This window comes from Perissodus microlepis, chromosome 7 (assembly GCF_051167445.1).
Source record: "Perissodus microlepis isolate ML-2025 ecotype Zambia chromosome 7, ASM5116744v1, whole genome shotgun sequence".
Lineage (NCBI taxonomy): Eukaryota > Metazoa > Chordata > Actinopteri > Cichliformes > Cichlidae > Perissodus > Perissodus microlepis.
In genome coordinates, this window is record NC_140467.1 from 52635116 (window position 1) to 52662590 (window position 27475).

The following is a 27475-nucleotide window of genomic DNA, read 5'->3' on the forward strand; positions in this document are numbered from 1 at the left end:
ACTGGGATGATGAAGTACATTTGTACATTTTCACACACTCATTTAACCCTCTGCAGGAGGGACTGAAAACCCACCCGTGCTAACTGTTGTTGCAGTTGTCTGTCATTTGCTTTACATAGCGCAATCTTTGCTGCAAAATCTTCTGCATTACAACCACCTAATGCACTGGAGTCCGGAGTATGTCAGTGGACTCATTTGGTCCAATGAAAATGACCAACCGTCTCAAACAACTTTTTTATTTCCTTGTGAAAGTGTAATTTGGTTACTTGGTAGTTTCAGTGTCCAGATAAATTAGATAGTTATTAAAAATAAGAGAGTGTGTAGGGATATATTGCATGTTTTTTTATATTGCAGTTAAAAGAAATCAAGATGTCAAGAAAACTAAAGAGTGCTAAAGAGATTGGCATTTCTGCATTTACTTTTCAGACAGCTCAGCCCTTTCCAGATGAGGATATAATATGGGGGCTATAAGGTCAGATAACAAATGTGCAGTACAATTCTACAGACCTGATGGAAAGTTATTGACATCACAGGTCCATTTTGACAAATCGCCAACATGGAAAGACATGTTACAGTAGATACTAGCACTTCCTGTTCGCACTGTAGCCACGTAAAAGGTTTTAACAAAGATAATTACACAACATTAAATTCTGAAGGACTTTTTTCTTAGTTATCTTTAATTACTTGTTCTACAAATTTTTTAACTTTCTTGTTCTACAAAATCTTTAACTTTAAGTGATCCCTTAAGAGTCTAAAATCTGAAGATGCTCAGGTTTACTATGACAGAGCAGTCACGTACTGTTAGTTACACAACATTTGCTTTTGCTAAGGCACATCCTAGGAAAGAGGGCAAAAGCAAGTTGGTCAGAATAAATTAATTCAGCAGGCTGAGGGTGGATTTGTTAAATAGAGGCAAAAATGATTTATCAGTTGCTCTTTGCTGGTTTTTCTTTGAGTGTTTTTCTTGGTGTTGTCTAACAGCTGTGAGAACAAGAGAAAAGAAGGCAAATGACATGAAAATGTGTCTATAAATCTACACAATTCCAGATCAAATCAGAGGATCAGAGCTGACGAGACAACAATGAGACTGCTAGCTATAAGACCCCATATGCTTTGCATCATAGTGTGAAGATGCTCAGGTTTACTATCACAGAGCAATTTTAATGATTCCAATGATTATCCATTGATTATGTATATTCATTCTTAATGTACACTGAAGATCCTAACATCACACCAATGTATGCATAATATTTCTATGTACAATACTAAGCAAAACGTCTTGAGTCACCCATCTTTATTTCTTCTGTTTCTTTTTTCTTCTTTCTTTGTTTCCCTTCTTTATTTCTTCTATTTTCCTTCCAAGGAGCCGACTGGCTTGTAATATTTTTTAAAAAGGTCTTGAGCAATAATTCTTCAGTTGTCTTCCAGTGTCCTTTTTTTCTTCATTTAGACATTGGTTGCTTTTTCACTCATTTTTGAATCATTCAAGCATAAACAGCCTCCTGATTCAAGAGATGAACAGTTGCTGTGTCTACACATAACAGAAAACTTAGGAGAGAGATACAGCAGTCTGCTGCTATGTTAAAACCCGATGGAGGCTCTGTCATGGTCTGGGTGTACATTTCAGGGAATTATGTTTATTATTTCTTGTCAACATTGTTAGAATTATAAATTCAGAAAAAGGTGGTTATAGCAAATATCGACTTTCTAGCTCATTAGAATTCTACAAACTGTGTTTTTACCTTATATTACATTTCTATGTATGTTTGCACATTTAATAAATTACTGTGCCTGTTTCTAATTACTGCAAATATTCAAGGGGTTGTTTATATCCTTATTCCACTTTGAAAGTAAAGTCTAGCAATGTTTGGGTATTGTACCTACTGTGATATATATTTCACTGTGAACTCTGTGTTCCAAAACTTGCGCTTGTGAACTAGAAAATTTTATTTTAACTGCCCTAGACATAATATAGGAGAGAGATCCCATTTTCTCAGTGTAAAGAGGAAGAATCAGGAGGAGAGTAGTCTGAAAGATGCTGGTTTCTTACCCCATACTTGCACTGGCGTGAAGAGGTTCCATACTGGAAGCGACACTGCTCATCTGCATCATACACCTGCCCCGGGGCCACTGTTGGGTACAGGAAGTCTCGTTTCAGAGGTTCATTGTCCAGACACGTCCCCCGACCTGAGCTGTCAAAAAAACAAACCTACAATAGGATTGTTTCTTACACAAAGAAACCTTTCTACACTTGCATAATAGCCGAGTTAGAGATGCCAAGACCAGAACAATTAGAGTCAATCCCCTCTGAGACCTTTGCTAGTTTTCTGTGACTCCTTTAATTTTAGTACCAAACTACTGTTATAGGACGCTTTGACAAAGATCTGAAAAGTCATGTAATTAATGCTGATATTAGACATCAACGCCTCTTCATCATATGAAGTGTTGAAGCACAAGCAGACATTTTACCCAAGGCAATAGGGTGCAGGCTGTCAGCCTAGAATGGCCAGCCCTCCCTGATTATATGGCTACGTGCTCCACTATTGTGTGTATGACTCCTTAGACTGAGCCCACCGACTGCCAATTAAATGACAGTTGAGGAAAATAAAGAAAGAAATCTGGAGTTAGATTTGGATCTTATGTCCAGACCTAGGATTGTTTAGTCTGTTTTGTCAAATAAAAATATGTACAACATGTACACCACCAAAACCAGACACACACACATACACACACACTGCAATTTCGTATTCTAGGAGTTAAAACAATGAAAATACTTTTACCAGCACAGACACTTGCTGCCATGAGGTTATAACTGATTTTTTTTTTTTTAATGAGAGACTACATCCACTGGTCTTCCCTGAGTCAGAGGATTATCTCGAGGCAAAGTATTACCATGACTGTTTACTATAAGAACTATGTGTTCCTTCCAGATGTGGCAGCTGTAGCATGCAATGGAATGCTTCTCATCCCTTTAAAGGCAAAGTGGGCTTGGTGACAACAACAATGTAAGTGCTACACATTATAACTGATCAAACTACAACTTGGGCCCAGAATGAAAATGAGGGGAAGAGGGGAAGAGTCAACAATAATATTAAGATAAATTAAATACCCGGATATGATTAGCATAACACAAAATTTATCATTTCAGATGGTAATTTGGTTTTCAAGATTAAATCTCTCCAGTTATTTTTGTAGACAGCATTTTGACTTTATGTAAAAATCATCATAAAAACTCATTTAATTGACTTTCACATTGTAACTACCTGTCTGAACTCACAAACAGACTCCTGGTGCTTGAACAAGAATGCATAAACAAAATAGATTATATATAATCTTTGTTTACATACCAAATAGAACTTTTCAACTTTTTCAGCGCTGAAGACCAAGAAGAGCAAGTCATCCTTCTTTTCTTTTTTCTAATCTTTTTTATCTTTCTCTTCCCTTTCTTGCATTTTTAATGCTCTATTCTCTGTTACTGAAAGGAATAATGTTTTTTCTTTACTCTTGTCCCTCGGAGCACCCTCTCATCACAGGCAGAGGCAGAAAAGCCAGACTATGAGGCCCCCAGACACCCTGTGTACTAAGGGCAAGCCTCAGTATTTATTAGTTTGGAGAGAGACAAAATAGTCAAAGTTTAAACATAGAGACTATTATTTGACATCGTCGCAAAGGCTTCCTGTCCAGTGGATTTAGCCAAATTCATTATGCTGAGCGGAAACGTCTTCTAGCAAGCAGGAACTTCAGCTATCCCTGTACTCTGGGACTAGTCATTCACGAAGATATTAAGCCTGCTGAGTGCATCCAATAAGTTGTGAGGCAGCAGTATGTTTAAATCAGTATAACCTAACAATTATTAACAAAAGGTACAAGTTTAATATGAAATTCATTGCAGTATGTGGTCTCGGAGAGTTTAATGAAGCCAAACTGCTTTCCTTTTAACATTTAGAACAAACTGGCACGCAAACTCTGGAGAATAAACTATGACTGAACTGTGAGCGCATTCATAAACCATTCGTAAAAAACCCAAACAAAGCACCACATATTGCTCGAGCAAGATGGTGAATCTAGGCCAATACCACAGCCAAAGTTGTTTACTTGGCAGGGAGATGCATGTGCAATATCCAAAATTCTGATTGAGGGGGAGAAAGGGAGGATAATTTGAGTTTACAGACAAAACACTTTTGTAAAAGCAAAAAGGCAATAAAACTAAAACCTAAAACACAGATTGATACAAATATGCATATAATATAAGTTAAGCAATAGTCTCTTCTGCTCAAAGGTGAAGTAAAAAAAAGCTTTGTCTCTTTTGGGTACTTCTTTTTTTTTTTTTTAAATAGTGATTCTCGGATACATGAGCCAGAAATCGTCAGGAACCCGGCAGCGCAGAGTAGAAGCAGCTCTTTGTGTCCCATTTGGAAGCTGGCATTTAATACTGTCATCTCTGTCACAAGTGCTGTTCACTACCCTCCTCTAACAGCTTTCAGCCGGAAACATCATCTGACAACCACAGCAGCTATTATCCGCTTTCTTGGAGGGCCTCGCTAACTAAACATGAATACACAAACAGAGGAACACACAGACACACCGCAGACTTGTAACCAATACTTCACCACAAGGTTGCAGTTATGAATTTGCTCTCATGGTCTTAATACTGAGAAATGAAGCTGAACTGCAGAGAAAAAAAAATGTGTGGTGTCTATGACTGCAAAGAAAAGCTGTTAGTACTGAAACATTTACGGCCCCTTTGGTTTCATTACAGGAACAGACTTAAAATGGACTTTTAATCTTCACATGGACCTTAATTTCTGTCAAATGTACAGTACTATGCAAAAGTCTTGAGTCACATCTCCTTTCTTCATATTTTGCTAGTAAAATGGGGAATAGGTGAAGTAATTTATTGAAAACAATTGCAAACACAAATTAAATATAGTATTTAGGAAAAAACTAAAAGTTTATAAGTCTCTCTTAGGAGTTTGCCTGAGAGAGTGTGTTTTCTTATGAACATCTTCTGGACAGCCACCCTTCCATTAAAACCATTTCAGCAAACACTAGAGGGGTCAGATGCATCTCTTAGGTCCTGTGTCAAGTCTTTTACGTGTCAGTCAGTTACATGGACTAGTTACAAGTGAAAAAGCAGCCAGCGTCCAAAGAAAAGCTGGAGAATGACTGCTCAAGACAACTCACAAATGGAAGCAAAAGACAAAGAAATGACAAGTGACTCAAGACACTTGCACAGTACTGAATACTGTAACAATAACAGATTTGCATCTGAAACATTGCTGAAACTTCAGTCAACAAGGTCAGCATGTTTGTGCAATTAAGCAGCATCATAAAGACAGGATATATCCAATATGATTATCTCAAATATACAACAATAAAGACATAAAGACCTGGATGGCCTCTAATTTTCTGCTTCTAAACTCAGATAAAACTGAGGTTATTGTACTTGTGCAATACCTTGGCATCCAGTAACACTGTGAGGAACCTTGGAGTCATTTTTGATCAGGATATGTCCTTCAATGTACATATTAAACAAATATGTGGGACTGCTTTCTTACATTTGTGCAATATCTCTAAAATAAGAAATATCCTGTCACAGAGTGACGCTGAAAAACTAATTCATGCATTTATTACTTCTAGGCTTCTTCTAGGCTATATTTCTCCTATATTTGCTTCCCTTCAGTGGCTCCCTATTAAATCCAGAATTGAATTCAAAATCCTGCTCCTCACATACAAGGCCTTGAATAATCAGGCCCCATCTTATCTTAATGACCTTATAGTACCATATCACCCCATTAGAGTACTTCGCTCTCACACTGCAGGCTTACTTGTTGTTCCTAGAGTATTTAAGTAGTAGAATGGGAATCAGAGCCTTCAGTTTTCAGGCCCCTCTTCTGTGGAATTAGGCTTAAAACTTTCCTTTTTGCTAAAGCATACAGTTCGGGCTGGATCAGGTGACCTTGAATTCTCCCTTAGTTAAGCTGCAGTAGTGTAGGCTGCTGGGAGATTCCCATGATGCATTGAGTATTTCTTCTTCAGTCACCTTTCTCACTCACTATGTGTTAATAGACCTCTCTGCATTGAATCATACTTGTCTGGCTCTTATCTGTCTCTCTTCCACAGCATGTCTTCTATCCTGTCTTCCTCCCCTCTCCCCAACCGGTCGCAGCAGATGGCCCCACCCCTCCCTGAGCCTGGCTCTGCTGGAGGTTTCTTCCTGTTAAAAGGGAGTTTTTCCTTCCCACTGTCGCCAAAGTGCTTGCTCATAGGGGGTCATATGATTGTTGGTTTTACTCTGTATGTATTATTGTAGGGTCTACCTTACAATGTAAAGCGCCTTGAGATGACTGTTGTTGTGATTTGGTGTTGTGTAAATAAAACTGAATTGAATTGAGTTGAAATATACAAAACTGTTTACAAACGGCAACCAATCAAAAGAAGTATAGCTTAAAGGGAATGTAACTACAAAAGCTTTTTTCAGAGAGTACATAAACTAAAGGGCAACACCCCGGGCTAATATGAGATAAATAAGGATTACTTAAACCTGAAAAGTATCTAAAGAATAAAAATAAGGAGTTGAAAATGAGCATAACAGGCCCATTTTTCAAAAATTATCTCTATTATCGAGGGTAAACTAAAAAAAAAAAAAAAAACATACTAATGTTTTAATGTTTTTCTGTGTTGTTATCTCAAGTCAGAAAAAAAATCAGCATAAAAATGAATTTGAACATGCACAATAAACCAGACAGCAGAAGCACCAGATACAAAGTTTCTTAGTGTTAGAACTAAAAGGTAAAAATATACCCTGACCTCTTGCTTGCTGTCTAAGGCAGGTGACATTGCAGAGATAATGTTACCAGCTTTCCGTTTATGGACAAGGTAGTTTATATTGTAAGGTATAGACTTACTTAGGTTCAGGGAGGGGCACAGAGGGGAAAAGACAAAAGAGGAAAGAGGAGAAATGAGACACCACAAACAGTCAGGACAAAACAGACTATGGGGGACAGCAAACAAAGGTTAGTGGCATGGGAAGTGAAAAGAAGTCAATGAAGAAGAAATGCTCAGGGTGTTGTGAGTTCCACTGCAGTTTTAGCCAACAGAGGTATAACTAAGGGATAATTTAGGGTCACCTGTTCTAAAGGTAGTAGCTTTTAAAAAATAAATAAATAATCTTAAATGTAGAGAAGGTGTACGTCTGCTGAATCCAAACTGGTAGCTGGTTCCACAAGACAGTGGCCTGATAGTCACCACCCATTCTACTTTTGGAAATGCTTATAACTACAATTAAGCCTGCACTCTGAGAAGAAAGTGGTCTATTGAGATAACACAATACAATAAGGTGTTTATAATGGATCCTGATTTTCTACATCTTGTACCTGAGAAGGATTATAAATGAATAAAATGCTGCTGTATGAATCTATGTGGTGCATTTTCCATTGTTATACCTCTCTGACCTGTCTTCCCCATGTGATGTTTTGTGCAATGTATGTATGGTCGGAGGGTAAGATGGCGCCGCCATTGCGTGCAATAGGTCGGCAGCCTTATGAAATTTCCCCTTGTGGGACTAATAAAGGTATATCAATAAATATCCATCAGAATAAACCCTGTCGACTACTTGTTGATAGGAGTATAAGATAAAACAACATAAACAGCAAAGCAACACATCAGATTAGATTAGAAATCATTCATAACCTTTGGCCCATTTTATACTTTCCTCCATTGTTGTCAGTTTCTTTCCTGTTTCCGTGGTGGTCTTGTGCTACTAGCTCTGCACGGTCAGCACTATTCCATTTTTGCAAACAAGCACTTTGAGTTTCGCAATTTTTTTGTGCAGCAATAAAGCTACACGGGAATCTTATCAATCCCACAAATGCTACAAAGTTAAGGGGGTCCTTGACCTCATTCTATGATCATTAAAAAGGCATTAGCAGCTCCATGCTACAATAGCCGTTACTAGTATAACACAGCTGGATTTCTGACAGAAGTCTGCTGCCGGCTGAGTTGCTCTGTGCTGCTATAGGCTTAAATATGGAAAAAGAATTTGTGGAGCAAAAAAGATCATGACTATAGTTATAGTGCACTGATGTTAGATCATGAAAATGCATTATGACAATGCATGGAGCTGGCAAAGGGCCAGAATTTCAAGTAAGGCTTCAAATTGACACGCCTTCTCTAAATCATGCTGTGCAGAAATAGGTGTAGAAGTCTGTCATTGTAACGATTATCTGTTTGTTCTGTTACTCCAGATGTTTTGTCTAGCCTCTGGAAAAGAAACATTGGTGTGTCCTCTACTATGCCAGGCTGGCAAGACTCAAATATCACTGCCTCGTTTATTTATGTGCTCCAATTCTTTCTCCTTTTTTGCCTCCTTTGGCCAATATATAAAACAGCAGAGCAGTGGTTTAAGGCAGCTGGCCTACACATCACCACCGAGAACCACATGAGCTCTAACATCACCCGCCTTGTGGTGCAAGGATGCAGGGGTGGAAAGCACTCAGTTATCATACGCAGCCACAAGGAGGTCTGGCAAAAGTCTCAGTGATGAAGTGGATGTGAATAAGTAGGGGAAGGCCTCGTGTACAAAGCAGCCTAGCGGGTCCAGCCACATGGACCAGCCAGTGGCAGCGGGTTGTAAAGAGAGACAGCTGTGAGTAAAAAAGGAAAACAGGAATGCACCTTTTTCTCTATTGCACGCACACACACACACATACACAGACCCACGGGGAACAACCACCACCCATATCACCCACTTACTCGAGAAAGCTGGTGATGTAGTCTTTGCTGCAGGCAGACCAGGAGAAAGGGTTGGTGTTGGCTGTTATATGAGCAGCCATCAGTTTGGCTGTCTCGTGTCCTTTGGTACCGCAAGAATTCCCAATCCCATCATGGTTCATCCCAAAACTAAAACAGAAAAAAATAAACAAGAAGAGGAATTAATGCAGCTGGGAGAAATGACCATCTGGTCTGAAAGTGGTAGTTAATTGCACAGTTTAGATGGGATCTTGCTGGACAGTTAAGGCTGCTGGATTGTGGATGTCAACCTCTGTGGCTGTAAAGATTGAGCTCATTGGCTCTGAAACAGCTGTGTGGAGGGGTCAAGGGTCAAACCCTGTCTGGGGCTCTGCAGGAAAGAAGAAATTCTAATCACCACTCAGATGCCTGTCTGTCAATCACTGCCTGCAGGTCTGAGCAAGCCAGGGAAGGAAAGTCAGCACAGACTGGAGCGAGGAGTCAAGACCCTTTAGATCATTACAATGAGCAGCTCCAAACTTTGAACACTGTTCTGAAAGCTACGAAATAGTTTCTTTCACACTGAATTCATGTTGGCTATCAATGGTTGCAACAATTCATTTTCAGAAAAACTTCATCTGTCAGGAGATCATTTGAGAGAAAAGTTTCTCATTACAGCAGGATATCAAAGCTTAACTTTCCCTCACAGTCTAGTGGCACGAATCAGGTCTAATGTATATAACAAACCCAACCACATTGCACAGACTGAACCTGTTTTTCTAAGGCTGGCGTTTATGACATTTTACCCTACTCGGGAAATAAATCAGGCCAGTCGAAACCCCGCTGTAGTGTGTTTTTTTATACATCCTCTAGAAGCAGAGACTATTTTTACAACTGCCCCACAACAGAAGCAGACATGAGACATAATAAAGGAAATCGCCATCTTGCCTAACTCTCGAGAGAGGAATACACAGACTAATACATCATCATTATTTTGCTTTATATTCAGGAAGAAAGAGGCCGAGGTATGCGGACACTGACATTTGCATGAGGAAATATGTGCAGTTACAGTCTGCAAGGGGGAAAAAAAAGACTATATGCAAGTCCGGCAAAACCAGGCAGTAAGTAATGTTTGTTTAAGAACAGGTCGTGAAAGTGATAAAAGGTTTGAAGACGACCTTAAGTAAAAAGACCACCAGACACCTAAAACTGCTATAAAAGGTGCTAAATTTGTGGAAAGTTTCATTCCCAAAAATGTAAAAGGAAGAACTTCAAGTCCTGCTGATATCAGCAGTGCCAATACTCATATTGAGGGATTTTATGCCACCAGAGAAGTTTAAGTTCTGAATTAAAAAAGGTCTTTTCAGTCATGAGGTCGTCAAAAGGATCCATGAATAAATATTGTCGGGGTGTAAGTTCATTGTGGATGTGCGTAAGGTGCCACGCCAAATTATGCTATAATCATGAAAAAGTATAAAGACTTAAAAGGAAAACTTTTACAAGCCATGATAAGGATTAACTAAGGGATAATAATTCTCAAGTCAAAGTAGACAGAGCTGCACCACTTTAAATTAATGAGACAAGTTCTGTTAAGTAATTTAAATGTGTGCCTTCAAAACCAAGCCATTTAAGGCCCTCTGACTTGGTCCCACCACCTCTGCAATACGCATCAGGGAGTAATGTCAAGTTTTATATTTTATATTAGGATCCTAGAAACTCTTAAAACTCACTTGTGGCCAATCTCGTGTGCAATGGTGAAAGCAGAACCGAGGCCGATGTCTTCATTGATGCTGCAGCTCCTCTCTGGCTCACACATTCCAGCCACTGAGGCCAGACCTAGACATACACACATAAACACACATGCCAGACAAACATACAAACACAAGGTTGAGGCAAAGCATTCTTAGGACTCGCTGTCATAAAACTGGGATTCCATACATAAGCTACTGTTTGCAGCAGTGCTGAGAGTCAGCTAGTCATGGCTATAGATTCACCAGGACAAGTCAAGTTTAGCAATTGCTCCTAAATGTTTGTTGTTTTTTACTTAAACGGGGATTTAGGTTTATACACTGGATTTCATGTAACTAGTATTCTGACAAAAAACTGACAGAAAATAGAGTTGTTTTTTCTCATTCCAAAAGCAAGACTTGGAGAAAGAGGCAGAGAGAAAAGAGGGAAAAGGGAGAGGAGAGGGCGTTTCAAGTTAAAAACGCTCCACAATCCAGGTGTCGCAGGTTCTTTTTCTCCTAAAGCCTGACAGGTCAGATAGGGAGACTGCTGGCGATCCTTCACAGATTACATCTACAGGTGACTGGAGAGCGGATCATATGACACTGCAAAGCAGGTGTGTGTGCGCCTGTGTGTGCGTGCGTGTGTGTGAGAGAGAGAGAGAGAAGTACTTTCTATTCATTTCATGTTGGGTTGAGGAGTTTTTCCCAGGTTTTCATATATCTGAGAATAAATTAAGGGGAATCCTGTCACTCTGGATAATCTCAGTCATTTCTGTTAAGTTTTACTTGACATTTTAAGTAAATTTGAAAAAAAAGAAAAAAAAAAAAAAAGACAAACAGTTGATTGGAAGTATTCTCCAATTAAATGCTGTTCAACAATGGCAGGAGAGGGTGCAACAAGATGAAAAATTAAAAGTGCACCAGTTATAGAAATATGATATGCTTTAAGCTTCCTCATTAGTTTACAACAGCTCAGGTATTTCCATTGCAATTTAGAGAAATTACTTTTTTTACCATCACATCTTTTCCACTTATCATTACTGTCATTTAAAAAGGACACTTTTTAAATGACAGTAAAGCTAGTTGGATTCCGCTTTAGGATGATAAATGACAATAAAATACAGAAAAGCAAATACACATCACCCCATACTGATGGAGAGCAGCATTACAGTTTGCATAGAGTAATAAATACACTATATTGACGCTCCACAGTGTGCAAGCTGTTGATATTTTACATTATTTTACAGTGTACCTACTGAAATGTAAAACAACACTTTCATATAGTAAAAAATATGACACTACTGTGCTGCATAATATAGATTTTACAAACAAAGTCACTTGTTTGGTTGCCATTATAATGTTTAATGTACATTCTGTAATCACCATAAAAATGGAAAATGTCTCTGTACCCTCACCAATGTACCCTGAAATCAGTTTCTTTAAATTTTCACTCTCTTTATTCACCACACGGTTATCCAAAAGCTCCTGTATTTAACACCCTGAAGATACACGCTGAATGGACATGACTCATCACTTCCAAGGAAGAACGTCAAAGGCTGAAAAGTGAGGCTGGTGTGTAAGTGCCAAAAACTGCAGTTGTGTATTGGCAACTTGGGCCTGGCTCCAAAAGCAAGTCAGGCTCCACAGAGTCCCAAAAATGAAAATACCCAACTTTACAACACAAAGCACATTTTTTTATAGCCGAATACATAGCAGTTTTGGCCTTATTGATAGTTCATATCTTAATAGCAACTTGGGGTTGCTATGAAGGGTGGTGAAGGGGTGTGCCATCCAGTCATCCACATAGATGGCAGCTGGAGCTGTACCCACTGGTGTCTTCTGAGTCTTACCTCTGCTAAATATTGTCCCTTCACTGGATCTTTCTGCCATGTTCGTGCTGTTGGTGCATTTTGGATCAAGTTATATGTCCAAGGAAGTTGTGCCTTAGCTTTGAGGAGTGACATTCTACTTTATTAGTCTGTTATGCAACACTAATTAACCGATACTGTGTTTGTCTGTGCCTTACAGTTTATAAATGTAGCTTGTAAGCATTAGCTGATAATTTAGCAGGCCACCCTTTCCTCTCAATAACAATGTGACGGCCAAAACACTAACAGTGAGGGTTCAAATAACCCCAAATCAATGGGTGACATCACAGTGGCTGAGTCCATCTTTGATTTAGTCAGCAATCTTGGTCATCATGGTGGTCCACTGCTAGTTAAACCTTAACATTACACTTAGCCACACACAAGCTGGAAACCACATCACACACCCACAATAATTAAAGTCTAAATGCAAAATAGCTAAAATAAACATCACAGCACTACATAATTAATGATTTGAGCCTAAGCATGTACATTCCCATGAGTCTTTGAACTTGCCACTGTGTAAATAACCCAAGCTACCACCACCTTGGGTTGCTACAATTTCAACTCACGTCGCTACTCTCTTTTTAATTTCTTTATTTTGACTATGTGTGTTTAAGAGTTAAGTTGTGGGCGTACTAAAGCATCACAGTGAGACTCAAGTCTGACTTAACTACAAATGAGAAAATAGGGTATTAATATTTATATATTGATATGAATCAATATTTTTTCCTGAACGGTATTAGCATTTAAAGTACCAAACTGTATTTACAAAAGACAGTACATTACTGTTTACTGTACTGTACATTCCCTGTATATTTTTTTAGCAATTGATACAAAAACATCTTGCAATATAGTTGTGGGGATTTGTTTGGACTTTCATTCAAGAATTTTTCAAGCGCTTAACATGTGCATAAATCATGTAGATAGGAGCACAGTTACTGTCAACAGCTTTCAATTTTCTTTCTCTTGCGAATAAGCAGTTACCTCTGAACTTAGACAAATCAAACCAAAACTAAATGTCTGAATGGCTTCATGCAACGAACGTGAGCAAGAAAATATGTTTCTTTTTATTCAGCTCGCATGCACCAGGTCGGTTTTCCAACTTGCAGTAGAAATTTTTGCAAAATGTTCTAATGATAAACTTTGCACACCTCTTTTTACACTGTTCATTAGCTACATAACATGTCGTTTGGCAACCAATGCAGCTTCACATCTTCCTGTAGCGCATGCATGGACTCCTCGCTTGCCTGCTAAAAGTGGCATGGCCTTTGTGTCCTCTTTACTAAGAGGCTAAACAAGAATAGACTCGCAAATCAGGAGGCCACTGAAACCATTACTGCAGGAAAAGAGGGAGCCTGAAGGTGAAGAGAAAAGGAGAAGAGGGAGGGAAAAGAAGAAGGGTGTGTGTGTGTGTGTGTGTGTGTGTGTGTGTGTGTGTGTGTGTGTGTGTGTGTGTGTGTGTGTGTGTGTGTGTGTGTGTGTGTGTGTGTGTGTTCGGGTGGGGGGTAAACATGGAGTGTAAGCTGTTTTCTTAACTCCAGGGTGGACTGTGCATTATCTCCACGCCCATGATTACTCTGCGACCCTAAATGCCAGCAGTCTGACCCGAGAGCATGATCCCTGGGAGGAAAAGTAGAAGGAGCAGAGAGGGAGGTGGGGGTGAGACAACGAGGAAGCCAAGCAGATGCCAGGGCAATTAAAAAGACCAGGGAATGTGACGAATGCGGTCAATCTGTCAAACCACCCCTGAAGTCACGATATTACCTCCAAGATATACTGTGGTGCCTGCAGGCTCCAAAAAAGATAAGGTGGGGAAAGAATGAGCTGGGTGGGTAGGAAGGTTTGAGGTGGAACTAAACGACTTGAGACAGAATTTATTTTTTTTTTTTTTTTTTGGGGGGGGGGGGGGGAGGGGGGGGTGATCTGCCACCACTTGCTGTCCTTTTTCCACCCCCAGTAACACCAGAGCGTGCATATCACCCACTCCATCTCCCTCCTGCATACTCTAACACCCCCTATAATTGTCCTTTTCCATTTCCATTTTCCTTTCAACCCCTCCTCTTCTTGTTCTCCATCTCCCCCATCTGCCACTAATCTCGTCTCTTCTTCATCCCACATTTCTCCTCCCCCCTTTTAAGTCTTTGCTCTTCTTAACTTTCCTGCACTTCCTTTCCCCCTTTCAACCCCCAGTGGAAGTGTAAACACTTTAAACAAACTGAGGTTGGAGGCAGAGGACAGAGACAGAGGAGATTTATAAACTAGAGGTGACCACAGCTGTCCAGGTTCAGGGCTCCTGGCCTCAACAAACAGAGGAGAAGCCACTGAGGAGCTATAATAACACAATGGAAAATATCCTTCTCATTATGTCTCACCGGATTTGTCGGATTTGTGTTCTTCTACACAAGATTGCGAAGGCTGCTAAATAAGGTTTTTTTGAGGACACGTTGAATGGGAAAATAAAAACCTCTCCAAAGAGCAAGAAAGGATAAACTCCAAAACTAGACATTTAATGTAGTCAGCATCACATAAGATTACAAAGGAAACCTAATTTAACATATATGAAATTTAATCAGCCTTTTTCACTCACCTAAGGTACCACAAGGTTTGTTCTTGTAGGTGCAGATGTCATACCTAAGAACAGGCAAGAAGAAGAAGAAGAAGAAGAAGAAGAAGAAGGAGGTCAGAATACTCAAACTGTTTATGTTTAATCACAGTCTGGTCAGGTATAATGTCACCTTTAAATCTTTCCCCTGTAAAGACCTCCCCTGTACCCTAATGGCTAGTTTTGACCCTCAGTATATGTTTGTTGACTATTAGAATAGCTTCTGGGTTTTTCCAAACATAGCTGCATAAGCAGAGACCCTCACTAACTTCTGTTATACACCCAGTGATTTTGTTTTATAAGCAGCCCTAAATATGACTGAAACTGCTCAGTCCAGAAAAGAGCTTCAAGTGTTACTCCTAACAATATCATATACTAGCTTGGGTTGTCAAGTCAATGCATATCCACTGATTGCACTAAATTTTTTTCCCATTCAGCAAGTGATTTCAGGTGGGCACGAGAACCTGGTTGTCAATAGGTTAAGCGCGCAACACGCTCAATGGGCGATCGTGGCTCAAGAGTTGGGTGTTCGTCTTGTAATTGGAAGGTTGCCGGTTCAAGCCCCGGCTCGGAGAGTCTCGGTCGTTGTGTCCTTGGGCAAGACACTTCACCTACCGCCTACTGGTGATGGCCAGAGGGGCCGATGGTGCGATATGGCAGCCTCGCCTCTGTCAGTCTGCCCCAGGGCAGCTGTGGCTACAACTGTAGCTTGCCTTCACCAGTGTATGAATGTGAGAGTGAATGAATAGTGGTATTGTAAATATATCGATTCATCTATTCTCTATATTATAATATAGAGAATGGATGAATCGATGGATGGATGGATATAATATTCTAATCCCCAAGAAAAACAATGTGGATATCGTATTTATTACTTGGATTTTGCTGTGAACAAACTGTGACAGATGATAGATTTGTAGACCAATGTTAAAAAGGGAAGGCCAAAAAGGCAAACTCCATGACCACTGCAGGCAGGCTCTATTAAGCAGCCTTTGCTGTTTGTGCAAAGTGAAGGTAAAACCAATAATAAAACCAACAACCAAAGAAGCTGGAGGATATCAACTGGCAGACAACACGCTAGCACTAATGATAAAAAGGCTGTTTTATGCAAACTAGAGAATCAAAAACTTTGCCTTTGGCAATGTCAATCACAGAACCCCATCCTGCTTCTAGATAGAAGCAGCTGGAGGAGTATACACATCAGTTGCCAGGTAAAGTAGCCAAAACAGTTCTGGCAACAATAAAGTCTATTCCAGGTAATGACAGAGTTTTATTATTTTATGACATAAATTGCGGGATGACAGGTACATTACGTCCGTAACAGTACATTTTACTTCAAAACAATGGCATTTATTCCCGTGAGCTATTACAGGTAAAGTGTGCACACAAGACCTGGACTTTTGGATTTTCCAGTGCTGTAGCTGTCGGCATTTGCTGAAGGCACACCACAGAAAATAACCTGTATTTGCTCAAGATGAGAAAATTACAAATAAAGTAAGAACTGAAAAATTGTATTTCAACACTGGACTATTATAATGGTGTGTGAGCAACATGTTGTCCTGTTCTGTAACTGTTAGCCAACTCTTACCGGGTGATTAGGACAGCATTGTCATGATGAGCCATCCCATTCTCTGGAATACTGTTTCCATCGCTGTGATGAGACAGGATGGACTTCTGCCACTTACAGAAACTGTCCAGAGACTTGTCAGCATGATGATTAATTTCCAGATTTGGCTGCAAAAAACAGACATGAAAAACAAAGTGATAGAAGAAAACGCAATTTCCATCAGCACCAAAAAATATTGGGTGATGCTAGATACGTGCGGTTCGTAATTATCCTCTGCAAATTTGAACTAAAATATTTACCATAGTGGGCAGTATTTTACCAGCAGGCATGTTCAAAAAGTTCTTTCAAATTTTGATATTTCATTTAAGCCCTACATTCATTTTCTCAACAGGCTTTGCTTTTTTTGCAGGTAAGAATGTGTTATTAACGACTTAAAGCTGAGGTTCACTCACTGCACCATCTCATGGCACAAACTGGTACCTTACAAAAGTACAGCCAGCTCCTACTTTTAACTTAAGTTGACATCTCTTCATCACAAACACAGATGTCAAGCATCTTTCTTCATATTCCACTTTGGAAGGTTTTATACTACTTTTAAATAAAGGACTTTACAAGAGATACCTTTAATGTATCATGATGTTTTTCCCATGTCGTGTTGTGGCCATAGACATTATAAAGGATGGATGCAGCTACCATGAACTCATCCATTGGTTTATTATGTCAAGATGAGCAATTTTGCCTTCATCGACTTCCTGTTTTAAAATGAGTAATGTGATCAGCAGAAGTAAAATTGCTTCCTCGTTGGCCAATGACTTTTTAATCACAAGTCGTTAGCCAATGAGCATACTTTGGATAATCCTCCTTTCTGAAACAAAGAATAAGCTAAATTTACAACTCAATGTTTTACTCAGCATGACTCAAAATGAGTGACTGAGCCCATATATACATCAACAAGGTTTTTAACAAGGTCAGGTCCAAGGGCAGGTTTAACTTAGAATTTTATAGGAATGCAAGTTTTTTTGAAACCACAGTTATTGCCCCCTTTTAGTTGCTTAAAAGAACGGAGGTTTAAGGCACTTCTCCATTTGATTTACGATTGATTAGCACCTACATCCTGCTGTTTAAATGCAGGTTAATTGATCATCGGCAAGTGTGAGCACCTCTATAGAGGCAATTGGCAGTTTACTGGCCTGGAGTATTTTGTTGTATGTTAACATAACACCACAATGGGCCCAGTGGATATCCCAGCTAATTCACCCTAAGATCAGATTGTGCAATGCTCAGAGAAATTGTAAAAAACCCAAGAGCTACATTTCAGACTCTACAGGTCTCAGTCCTTTGGACAGATGAGCCCAAATCTGAGACATTTGACCATAATGCACAATCCATCACTGGGTGTCAAACACAATGGAGATTTGACAGTGAAAAACTTTCTTTTCACATGACTTTATACCCAGAAACCTGGAGGCCTATTGCCTGCTGTCCAAAAAATAGCATTGATGCAAAACAAAAATGTAAAAAAAAAAGCTCAAAACAAAAAAAGGGCACTGAATTTATTGTCATGCATTGACAGCTCTAAACACTGAGCCAAAGTAGAATGATTATCTGAATGAATTATTGGAGGAGTACTGTTAGGGGATCAGAGGGATGTTAGAGGACCAGATTTTGCAGAAGACATGGGTTTTGTCTTTGATTTAGGAGACGATGCAGTTGTAGTAAAGGTAAAACCATTTACAGCAGGAAGAAAAAGATGAGTCATAGAAGGAGCAGAGGACTCGCACTATTGGAAAACAGGGAGGAAAAGTAGCTAATGTAGAAGGACAACTGGGGACGTTATAGTGGAGTTTGGTAAATGCTTCTACTTCCATGCAAAGGGTAATTAAACTGTGCTGATATCAGCTTACCCACCAAATAATTAGAAAACATTCTGAATACAATGTGAATTTTCATAATGACTGATATACTAGTGCTGCTTCATATAATTTAAAGTTTGATTCCACTTGACATCATTTTTGGAACTGATGCTACAAAAAGAGTTGCTAGACCCTTTCAGAAAAACAGATGGTAGGAAGACCCTCTGTTTCTCTCATCACACATACATGCACATGTATAGTACATGTACAAATGCTCAATAGAAGCTCCCTGAGGGAAGATACCTGAGCACAGCTTTCATGTGAAGTGGTGTCCATATGGTGAAGAGTCTTTCTACTCTCTACCCTTTCTACACAGAAGTTGCGTTATACAGTTATACACTCAATACAGGTGAGGATATAGATACTAGAAGAAGTGGCTTAAAACAGAAAAAAAGAGACTTTCTCTTACCTGATCTTCAGTCAGAACAATCAGACGGGTCACAATAATGTTCACAACATTTCCTAGGCTGGCATCACGGTAAAGTTTGGCAACCTGACCTCCAGAAAAGAAGAAAAGACACAAAGTCAGACAACTGTGCCACACTACTCTGCCTGTCCACGAATAACATGAGCAACAATGGAGAAATCATGAGTGTAGACTTGACCGAAAAAGTAGGCTCAAACTTACAATATTCATTACGGACAGGATGTAGTGCTCAATGTCTTTGCGTCCGTGGTAACCGACCATCATTTTATCAGCGACCACAAGCGTCTCCACAAAGCGCTCAGTGCTGATGGATCGCTTCTGTCTGTGGGTGCTGTTTGACAGCTTGCTGTAGTTTTGGGGCGAAGGCGTGCTAAGCTGGCAAGGTGCACTGGTTTTAATGAGGTCTGTGAATGACAGGGAGACAAAGACAGGTAAGAGTGAGGTAACAATCAGAAGCGTGACACATTATCTGTTTGAGAGAGAGCTGGTTTGTGTGTGATAGGTGCAGATATGGAATCTGCCACTTTGAACCTAGCAGCTAAAGTCTTTGTTTTATGGCCCAGCAGATGCTCTGGGAAAAAGCTATAAGATGCTGCATGTTAGGGCATGCTGGCTTCCTGGTGATGACAGTCTTTGCTCTTTCTCATAAGACCCTGGCCGAATACCTAAATATCCACCTGGTTATTTTTGGTTCTAACTCAACGTATCTCAGCAAACAGAGCATTGGTGAAACTGAGAATTTTTAATTCTCAAGATGATAATTGGTCCTATAAATAGAATTTGTTCTTCTGTAAAGTCTTCTTTATGCACTGAAGGGCGTTATATGAAAGCTGGAGCAAGACTTTCTGTCACAGGTTGAAAGGTGTCCAGGCCAGGAGCAACTATAGCACACAAGAGGCCCGGTCATGTCTAACAGAACCTGGGCCTAGAACCAAACCAGCACTTCCTCTAACTTGCTATGTATAGTTATTCCTTTACGTCAGTTCCACCCACACAGAGTCCAACCCAGATGGAGGTTCACCAACCTGAAATGCCACAGCTGAACTCCTGGCTATGCTCTTGTGGTGAGGGAATGGCAGACATTTTATAAATAACATGCTGCTGTGCTTCTTCCAGGTTCCATTCACCAGAGGTGGTTGAGGATATGTTCTTTAAAGGCTCTATTAAATACTGTTCTTCCTCTGTTGTAATAACACCGTGCTTGTTGGGGAAGAAAATCAATGAAAAAAAGCAGGTTAAAAAACAGGAAACATTGGTACTAAAAGTACAGTCTTAAGAAAAAGCACTGTATTTCATAATCATTTTATTAAAGGAGCAATCCTAGTTTAGACACTTGTTACTCTTGTCTGTGCTCAGACAGGTGGACATGAAGGAAACTCGGGCATCCTTTGTTTCAACAGGTGAACATTTTCAAAATCTGCTTTTATGAATATATATGAAAAAAAGAACAAACATTCAAGCTATATTAGAGTTATTGGTGAGTTCTGAAATCCAAGGGAGATAGTTTGAACCAAGCAGCCATGTCTCAAGGGAAAACTCAACTAAATGCCAAAAACTGCTTTTCATCTAATGACCACTTGAGGCTGGCTCAAAAAGTGACATGCATAAAATGGTTTGGTTTTGTGAATAGTTTCCCACCATAATAAGTCTATGGTGGGACATTTTGTAATATAAATTAATCACTCTTGGTAATGGAATTATGGGCATGGCCACCTTAATTGACAAGTGTCTAGGTTGCTATATCCCGTCACTCTTTTGTAGGCCTTACTTCTTTTAAGAGAAGTCACTGAATTGGACCTTTGGAGGTTCTGTGTTGGTGGCTTTTGGGAAATTTTAATGATGAAATTATATTGTAATTATCTGATAAACAATAAAGCTTGCTGTGAGGTGCACACTGTCCAAGATGTTTGGGCTTCAGTTATGAATGGAGATAGATAATCAAGCTAGCTAGCATTAGCTCATAACTTGGACCTCCACCCAGTCATCCAAATTTGGCCGTTTCTGACTACAAAGAACGAACACAGCAGCTAAAACGCCAACACTCAAGCTTGACACTGATGTCATAGTGCCTGATTCCATCTTTTATTTACAGTGGACAGTTTGAACACAATGATTATTGGAAGCCATATCGCAACTAAAGCCTACACACCTCCAACAGCCCTATTGTTTTCCACTTCTGACTGACGGATTGTCATGCTGACATCATAACAAAGTCACGTCAGTTTGAATCTGGATAGCAGGTGTTCCAAACCCTAATTTTTAAAGTCTGAAAATACTGGGCACTTGTCAGGTGGGGAACATGTGAAAAAAGATTTTGCTTTGTAGCAAGTTGTAAAAAAGTACAATCCAGAATTTGGGCAGCTAATTTAAAAAAAAAAAAAAAAAAAACCAACAAGATAGTCATTTTGGAGTGTCCCTTTAAACAACTAATACATCCCCTTATGTGACCTCTTGCTTCTCATTAGGGACATGTTTTCACATATACAATGCATTAGTCACTAATCTGCAGTAAAATTTAAGAACCCCAAACAATCAGTTACATCCAGACCAGCATTAAAACATTCTTCTCCCCCTGTCAATGCCCCCTCTGGAGCATAAACTAGGAGAAGTCCTTCAGAGTGGGTTTATAGGAAACACTGGCTTGGCTCTGTAAAACCCACAATAAAAGCAATTAACCACATATCACACTAGCCTACAGAAACATTTTTGATGTAGGGTTTTAATAGTGTGTGATGTCAAGATCTCAAAATGTCCAGACAGCTGATTACATTAAAGTACAGACACAGTTTTGTCCATTTTTGGTGATGTAAGAAAAAAAGGGCAAACACTAATTCAGTTTATGATACTCAGTGCTATGTCTTGCCAACACATTTGGCTAAGCATTTCCCCCACATGATTACATTTGCCAATAAGAAGCAGGGCCTTTTTCTTTTTTTTTTTAACTTCTTTAGAGTTACTCTCGAGCATGGAGGGATAACAGCTTTTAAAATTTGGCACAATTCCGTGATTAGTTAAGAGGTACTGAACAGTCACACAGTCTGTGCTTAGACAGGATAATTAGATGCCTTATTAGAGCTGCTCAGTTTTGTTTTTGAACTGAAACCTGCACATTTATAGGCATATCATTTAAAGATCACACAAGGATCTGCTTAAGAAATGTGATCTCAATGTGTTCGTAAGAGCTGTGAACCTTGTAGCACTTTGTACTCACCAGGCCTTTGCAGTTGCTGAGTGCCACTCTAGTTGTACTGTGCTGATTTTGCAAGAATCCAATATAGTGACAGTTATCTACCATATTATGCCGCCACTCCAGCCCTTCTTTACCCCAGTACTCCACTGTAAAATGTTTTGACACCAAGTGGGGGTTGAGAGTCAGGTTTAAGTGAAAGTGCTTTCCATAGGCTGACAGTCTGTAGAACATTCGGGGCTCCAGTGGGTCTAACGCGGGCTGGGCTCCCATCATCGGATCCACCGCCCCCCGTCTCCGTCGGCCTGGCCGGTGGTGCTTCACAGTGTAGCTCAGGAATTCTCCATTCTCATCCACCCGCACCGGGACAGTCAACTGGTAGTGCTGCAGGTAGGACAGGAACTCCTCTTTTACCAGGAAAAGAAGAGAATGGAACAGAAATGAGAAGATGTTATGAAAATAAGCTGTTGAGTACAGCAGAATTTTTTTTGTCCATGTGTCACCAGCATACCTTGGGAGTTGTGTGAGAGTTTGTTGATACTTTGAAATTCAGAAGCAGTCATCACCACCAGGCTCAGTGTCCAAGTCAGCGTCTTCCACAAAATTTCCATAATTCAGGGAAAGATGTGACATGGGGTAGGGGTAGAGGGTGCTACAAATGGGTTAAAAGGACATAATGGGTCTGATGGCAGACCACAACAAGTCCATGGTGCGCCTCCTTCAATTAAAATGCTCTCACCGTGCTTGACGGCTCATTCAGGTCTCAGATTTCTCCTGAAGATGAGCACTCCCACATCTCACCAGCCTCTGAATTCATGTCAGCAGCTCATACAAAACACTGTAATCCATCAGACGCAAACAGGAAGCTCTGTATCTTTGTCTTGACCAATCCATCTGCACTGCTGTGGAGAAAATTAAGCAGCGATTACCCAACGATAGCCCACTCTGTTAGCTGATTTATTGGTCGTCAAGTGCTAGATCAGTTGGCTACTGACTATTCTAAAACTTTGTACTTATTTAATATCTGCATTTTTGACAGCTAGTTGGAGCCATTTTTAAGACCACTGGAGATTTTCATCTAATATAATCTGAGTATTCTTTGTTATATTTTTCAGTCAAAACGATGATATATTTTTTTTAAAAAAAAGTGAATACTTTCATAGTGACCAATCTGATTGGTCCAAGCTAATCATTTTGCTTACCCAAAGCTATATCTGACTAACAAAACCACAAAGATGTTAAGCTTACAGTGACATACTGTAGACCAACACCAAGCATTAGAACTATAATCTCACATTTCTGTTGTAGGAACAGAGGAAAGGTTGGCTCTCATTCTTTTCCTTTGCTTATACTGAGCAACTAACTATAGCAGGCTTGATGGCAAGCTTTGACTCCATCTGTGGTTTGTAATCAATGAATGAAAACGTAAGGCAACGCTGAACACCCCATATTACAGATTTCCACGAGGAGCACTGGTGTCGGTTCCATTTGTGCCAGTACCTCTTTAAATACACGGATGGCCGTTTAATGGCTGATACGCCGTGACAAAAACGTGGCAATACAATACAAATGACGTGTAAAACCCGCGCTGGAACGGACGCATACATGTCAGCTGTGCAAGCTGATATTTCTGCAGATTAGTTTTACTCACTGACGCGCTTGAAAGCAGCATGTGCAAACTACAAACTGCAGCACACAAGCGGATCCAGGTGACGATCCGAGGAAGAGACCGGACTCCAAACACGGGTGGTAGCCTTTTTGGAAAGGAGGGCTTTTCGCAAATGTTTCTTTAGCTGTAGCGCTCCTGCGGTCCAGACAGACAGACAACGCTACCTACTTGGCCACTCTGACCCAGACAGTTGGCAGCCAGCCCGCATGCATTACACCGGTACCGCAAACGCAACCCTCAAGGAGCGTCTGCAAGTCAAAATAGACCGCAGCTTTTGTTGCTCAGGGGAAGTTTGGTTGGTTTGTTTTCAGCAGCCGGATAGGCAAACTTTTGCAGATGTGGACCTGTAACGCTGCGAACTTACCGTGCGTAAATGCTGCCTAAAGTACGCCTTTTCCACGCAACGACCCCCCCCCCCCTTAAACTCTCTCTCAGCTCTTAGTGGTAAAATAGCTATTTTAACATTTGAAATGTTCACACGAATCATCTCCGATTATTTTAAAGAGAAAAAGTAGAAAAACATATAGTCTTATTCTCTTGACAGAGTAGATTTGAGCCCATTTACCATGTTCATCTTCATTGTCAGCTCCAGTCCGAGTGTGCAGACAGAGCCCAGGACCAAATCACTTCTGCAGCTCTCAAGTTCCGCACACAGACCTCCTTTGCTCTCCTCTTTTCATCTCCTTTTGAACTCTGCCATCCTGTGAAGCCTCACTGAGATTCTCCCCTTCAGCCCAGACACCCGAGCAGCAGCAGCAGCGGTGGTATCCCAGCCCAAGACTCTGTCTGCACACACAAAAAAGCAGCTTTTCCAAGTTTTGGATTTCCTTCCGCAGAAGGTTTTATATGTTCAGTCTATCTTTATAAAATAAAGTTTGTGTTCATTGTGGTCGCTCTTAAAACCTTAAATATGTTTTTAAAAAAAAGTTTAGAGAAGCTGTGCATCCATGCAAACACCAGAAAAAGTTGGCTTACAATTCTGGAGCTGCTCCTCCTCACTACTACACTGCAGAGAAACCGGGTATGTCCCAGCTCCGGACAGCTTGAAATTAGCTTTTTTTTTTTTTTTTTTTTTTTTGAAGGGGGGGGGGGGGGGGGGGGTGACGTCAGTGCAGAGGTGCCTCTCTTCCATCCCATCAGTGTGCGCATGTCCATCACTGAAACAGCGAATTTACAGAGCCGCCTTCAATTTCCACACGTTAAAGTCACCTGTTTTATTAACCAACTCTGTTCCACTGCATTACTTCACAGCTATAACTAGCTGTCACACAAAGCACACAAAATTATCATTAAAGATCAAACGTGTGGAGGACAACCCATTTTAAAGTATTCTGTTCATTATTAACTGAATACTTAATGTTTTCATTATGAACTTCAGGTAAGAGGATACAGAATTATGAATCAAACTTTCAAACAGGAAATGTCGTCCCTGCAATTGTCGTAGAAAAAACAAGCACATGCATATATATTTCCATGTTATTGTACACCAAAGCCTCTTTGAAATACTTTTTACTCCAGTAGATTTAGTTTGACACCCCTGTCAGATTATGATATTACATCAAACACTCATGATAATATGATACATTACAGACAGCATATTTTTAGAGGACCAGTGGGGCTCTTTGGGGCAAGAAGCCAAAGTATTCAATTACTTTCTTTAAGTAAAAAACAAGGAAACTATTAAAAGTCGATTCATTGATAGCCCATAATTCAAAAACAATGAATATGCACACTTTAACATTTCGCATTAACTTTGAACAAAGAATTAATCAAATAAACACGATTCTCTGGCTTTGCCTGTGTTAACCCTGTAGTTTGCTGTGTATTCCTCCTCAGATTACACTCAGCAGTTTGTAAGACATCATAGAATTTAATGTCTGAATCAGAGGATGTGGTCTGTTTGGTATTTTTTTAGGGTCTTCTGTGCAGGTTAATAGTATCCTGTGAGCTTTGTTGTAATTACGACCGCGTCTATCTTTAGCCTGTCGGAAATTGGAAATCATGCCTCTTCCAGAGTTTCAGTTGCAGCTGCTCATTATGTACGAGCATGTATCATTACAGTCAGGTCGTCATTACATGCCCTCATTCGCAGATGGAGTCGGTGTTATTCTGTTTTTTGGGGAGTAGCGCCATCGTGTGTTGAAAAGACCAAGGCAGGTTGGAAAGTGTAAAGTGAAAGGCATTCATGCCGGCGTGGACCTGTCAGGTAGATTACTTCGTGGAATTTAATTGCAAATAATTTATTTTTTATTTAACTGTTTATGCACACACTGTTTAACAGTCTGAACCCCCTGATTATGCTACAGATTTGTTGCCAGTTGACCAAAATTATTTGTGGAGTGTACCATCACCGTTTTAAATATATGTATTTATTAAAGTATTACACATTTGCAGAGAATGCAGTGAGACATGGCCCTGCCATTGTTGTTTTACACTTACACTACACTTGTTATAGAGTCGGCTGTTTTTATGTTTTTCTTTTTCTTTTAGGAATCTGGTTAAAAACTATATGAGTCCACTTAAAATGTTATAATTTTCTTTGACTTGGCAGTCTTCACAGGGATTTTTCTCCCTGAAGTTTTAAAGCTTGCGCCTATATTTTTCAAGAGAAAAGATGGAAATTATAAAATCAGTTCACCTTGACAGTAAGTTTCCCTTTTCTACTACACTTTATTGTATTGCCAGCTGCCACTTAGATGCACTGGATACTTAGTTAGGTACACTTCAATTGAACTCTTTTTTAATATTCAGAATTGCCTTAATTCTTCAAGGCACCGATTCAACAAGCTTGTGAGCAATGGAAACATTCCTCAGACATTTTGCTCCACACTGACGTAATATCATCACACAGTTGCTGTAGGTTTGTCCATCCATGATTCAAATCTTTGGTTTCACCACATCCAAAAGGTGCTTCATTGGACTGAGGTCTGATGATTGTGGAGGACATTCAACCACAGTCATTGTCACGGTCAAGAAACCATTTTGAGATGATCTGAGCTTTGTGATATGGCATATCAAATCAAATCAAATCAAATCACTTTTATTGTCACATCACGTGTGCAGGTACATTGGTACAGTACATGCGAGTGAAATTCTTGTGTGCAAGCTTCACAAGCAACAGAGTTGTGCAAAAATACAATAAAGTAAAACAAGCAAAATATAAGAATGGCTAAATTTGAGACTAATAAATATATGTACAATATATAATAGTATAATACATTACTGGATGTGTATACTAAATATGTTTTTTCTACGTGTGTGTGTGTGTGTGTGTGTGTGTGTGTGTGTGTGTGTATACATATTTTACAAATTAAATAGAGTAAACAATAAAATAAAATATATAAAATATACAGAGTTGGTTGAGACATGTGCAAAACAGTGGCAATACTGTACAGTATGTAGTGCATAATGTTAAAGTTCCAGTAGTGAAGGTGAGGTGTCTATGACGTGTTCAGCAGTCTGATGGCCTGGTGGAAAAAGCTGTCTCTCAGTCTGCTGGTTCGGGACCGGATGCTGCAGAACCTCCTTCCTGATGGAAGCAGTCTGAACAGTTTATGGCTGGGGTGACTGGAGTCCTTGATGATCCTTCCTGCTTTCCTCAGGCACCGCTTCCTGTACATGTCCTGGAGGGAGGGAAGCTCACCTCCAATTATCCGTTCAGAGCACCGCACTACTCTCTGGAGAGCTTTGCGGTTGTAAGCGGTGCTGTTGCCATACCAGGTGGTGATGCATCCAGTGAGGATGCTCTCAATGGCACAGTGATAAAAGGTCCTGAGGATGCG

General features: G+C 40.0%; 1 protein-coding gene across 3 annotated transcripts in view; it reads right to left on the minus strand.

Annotated features, from left to right (window-relative positions):
* Positions 1 to 24730, minus strand: part of adamts6 (ADAM metallopeptidase with thrombospondin type 1 motif, 6) — a 75865-nt gene extending 51135 nt beyond the window's left edge. The window contains exons 1-12 of one of the 3 annotated variants that reach the window (XM_084935859.1): positions 24669 to 24730; positions 24259 to 24479; positions 22536 to 22926; positions 22049 to 22431; positions 19863 to 20037; positions 19039 to 19241; positions 18820 to 18903; positions 16519 to 16664; positions 14916 to 14959; positions 10461 to 10566; positions 8755 to 8901; positions 2051 to 2192 (exon numbers count right to left, since the gene is read on the minus strand). In XM_084935859.1, coding sequence (XP_084791985.1) covers positions 2051 to 2192; positions 8755 to 8901; positions 10461 to 10566; positions 14916 to 14959; positions 16519 to 16664; positions 18820 to 18903; positions 19039 to 19241; positions 19863 to 20037; positions 22049 to 22431; positions 22536 to 22635 — 1530 coding nt within the window. In that variant the 5' untranslated portion in view covers positions 22636 to 22926; positions 24259 to 24479; positions 24669 to 24730. Of the gene's footprint in view, positions 1 to 2050; positions 2193 to 8754; positions 8902 to 10460; positions 10567 to 14915; positions 14960 to 16518; positions 16665 to 18819; positions 18904 to 19038; positions 19242 to 19862; positions 20038 to 22048; positions 22432 to 22535; positions 22927 to 23675; positions 24030 to 24258 lie in introns of those variants that run through there. The other 2 variants (XM_084935860.1, XM_084935861.1) reach the window with 2 other exon arrangements.
* Positions 24731 to 27475: the final 2745 nt, after the last annotated feature.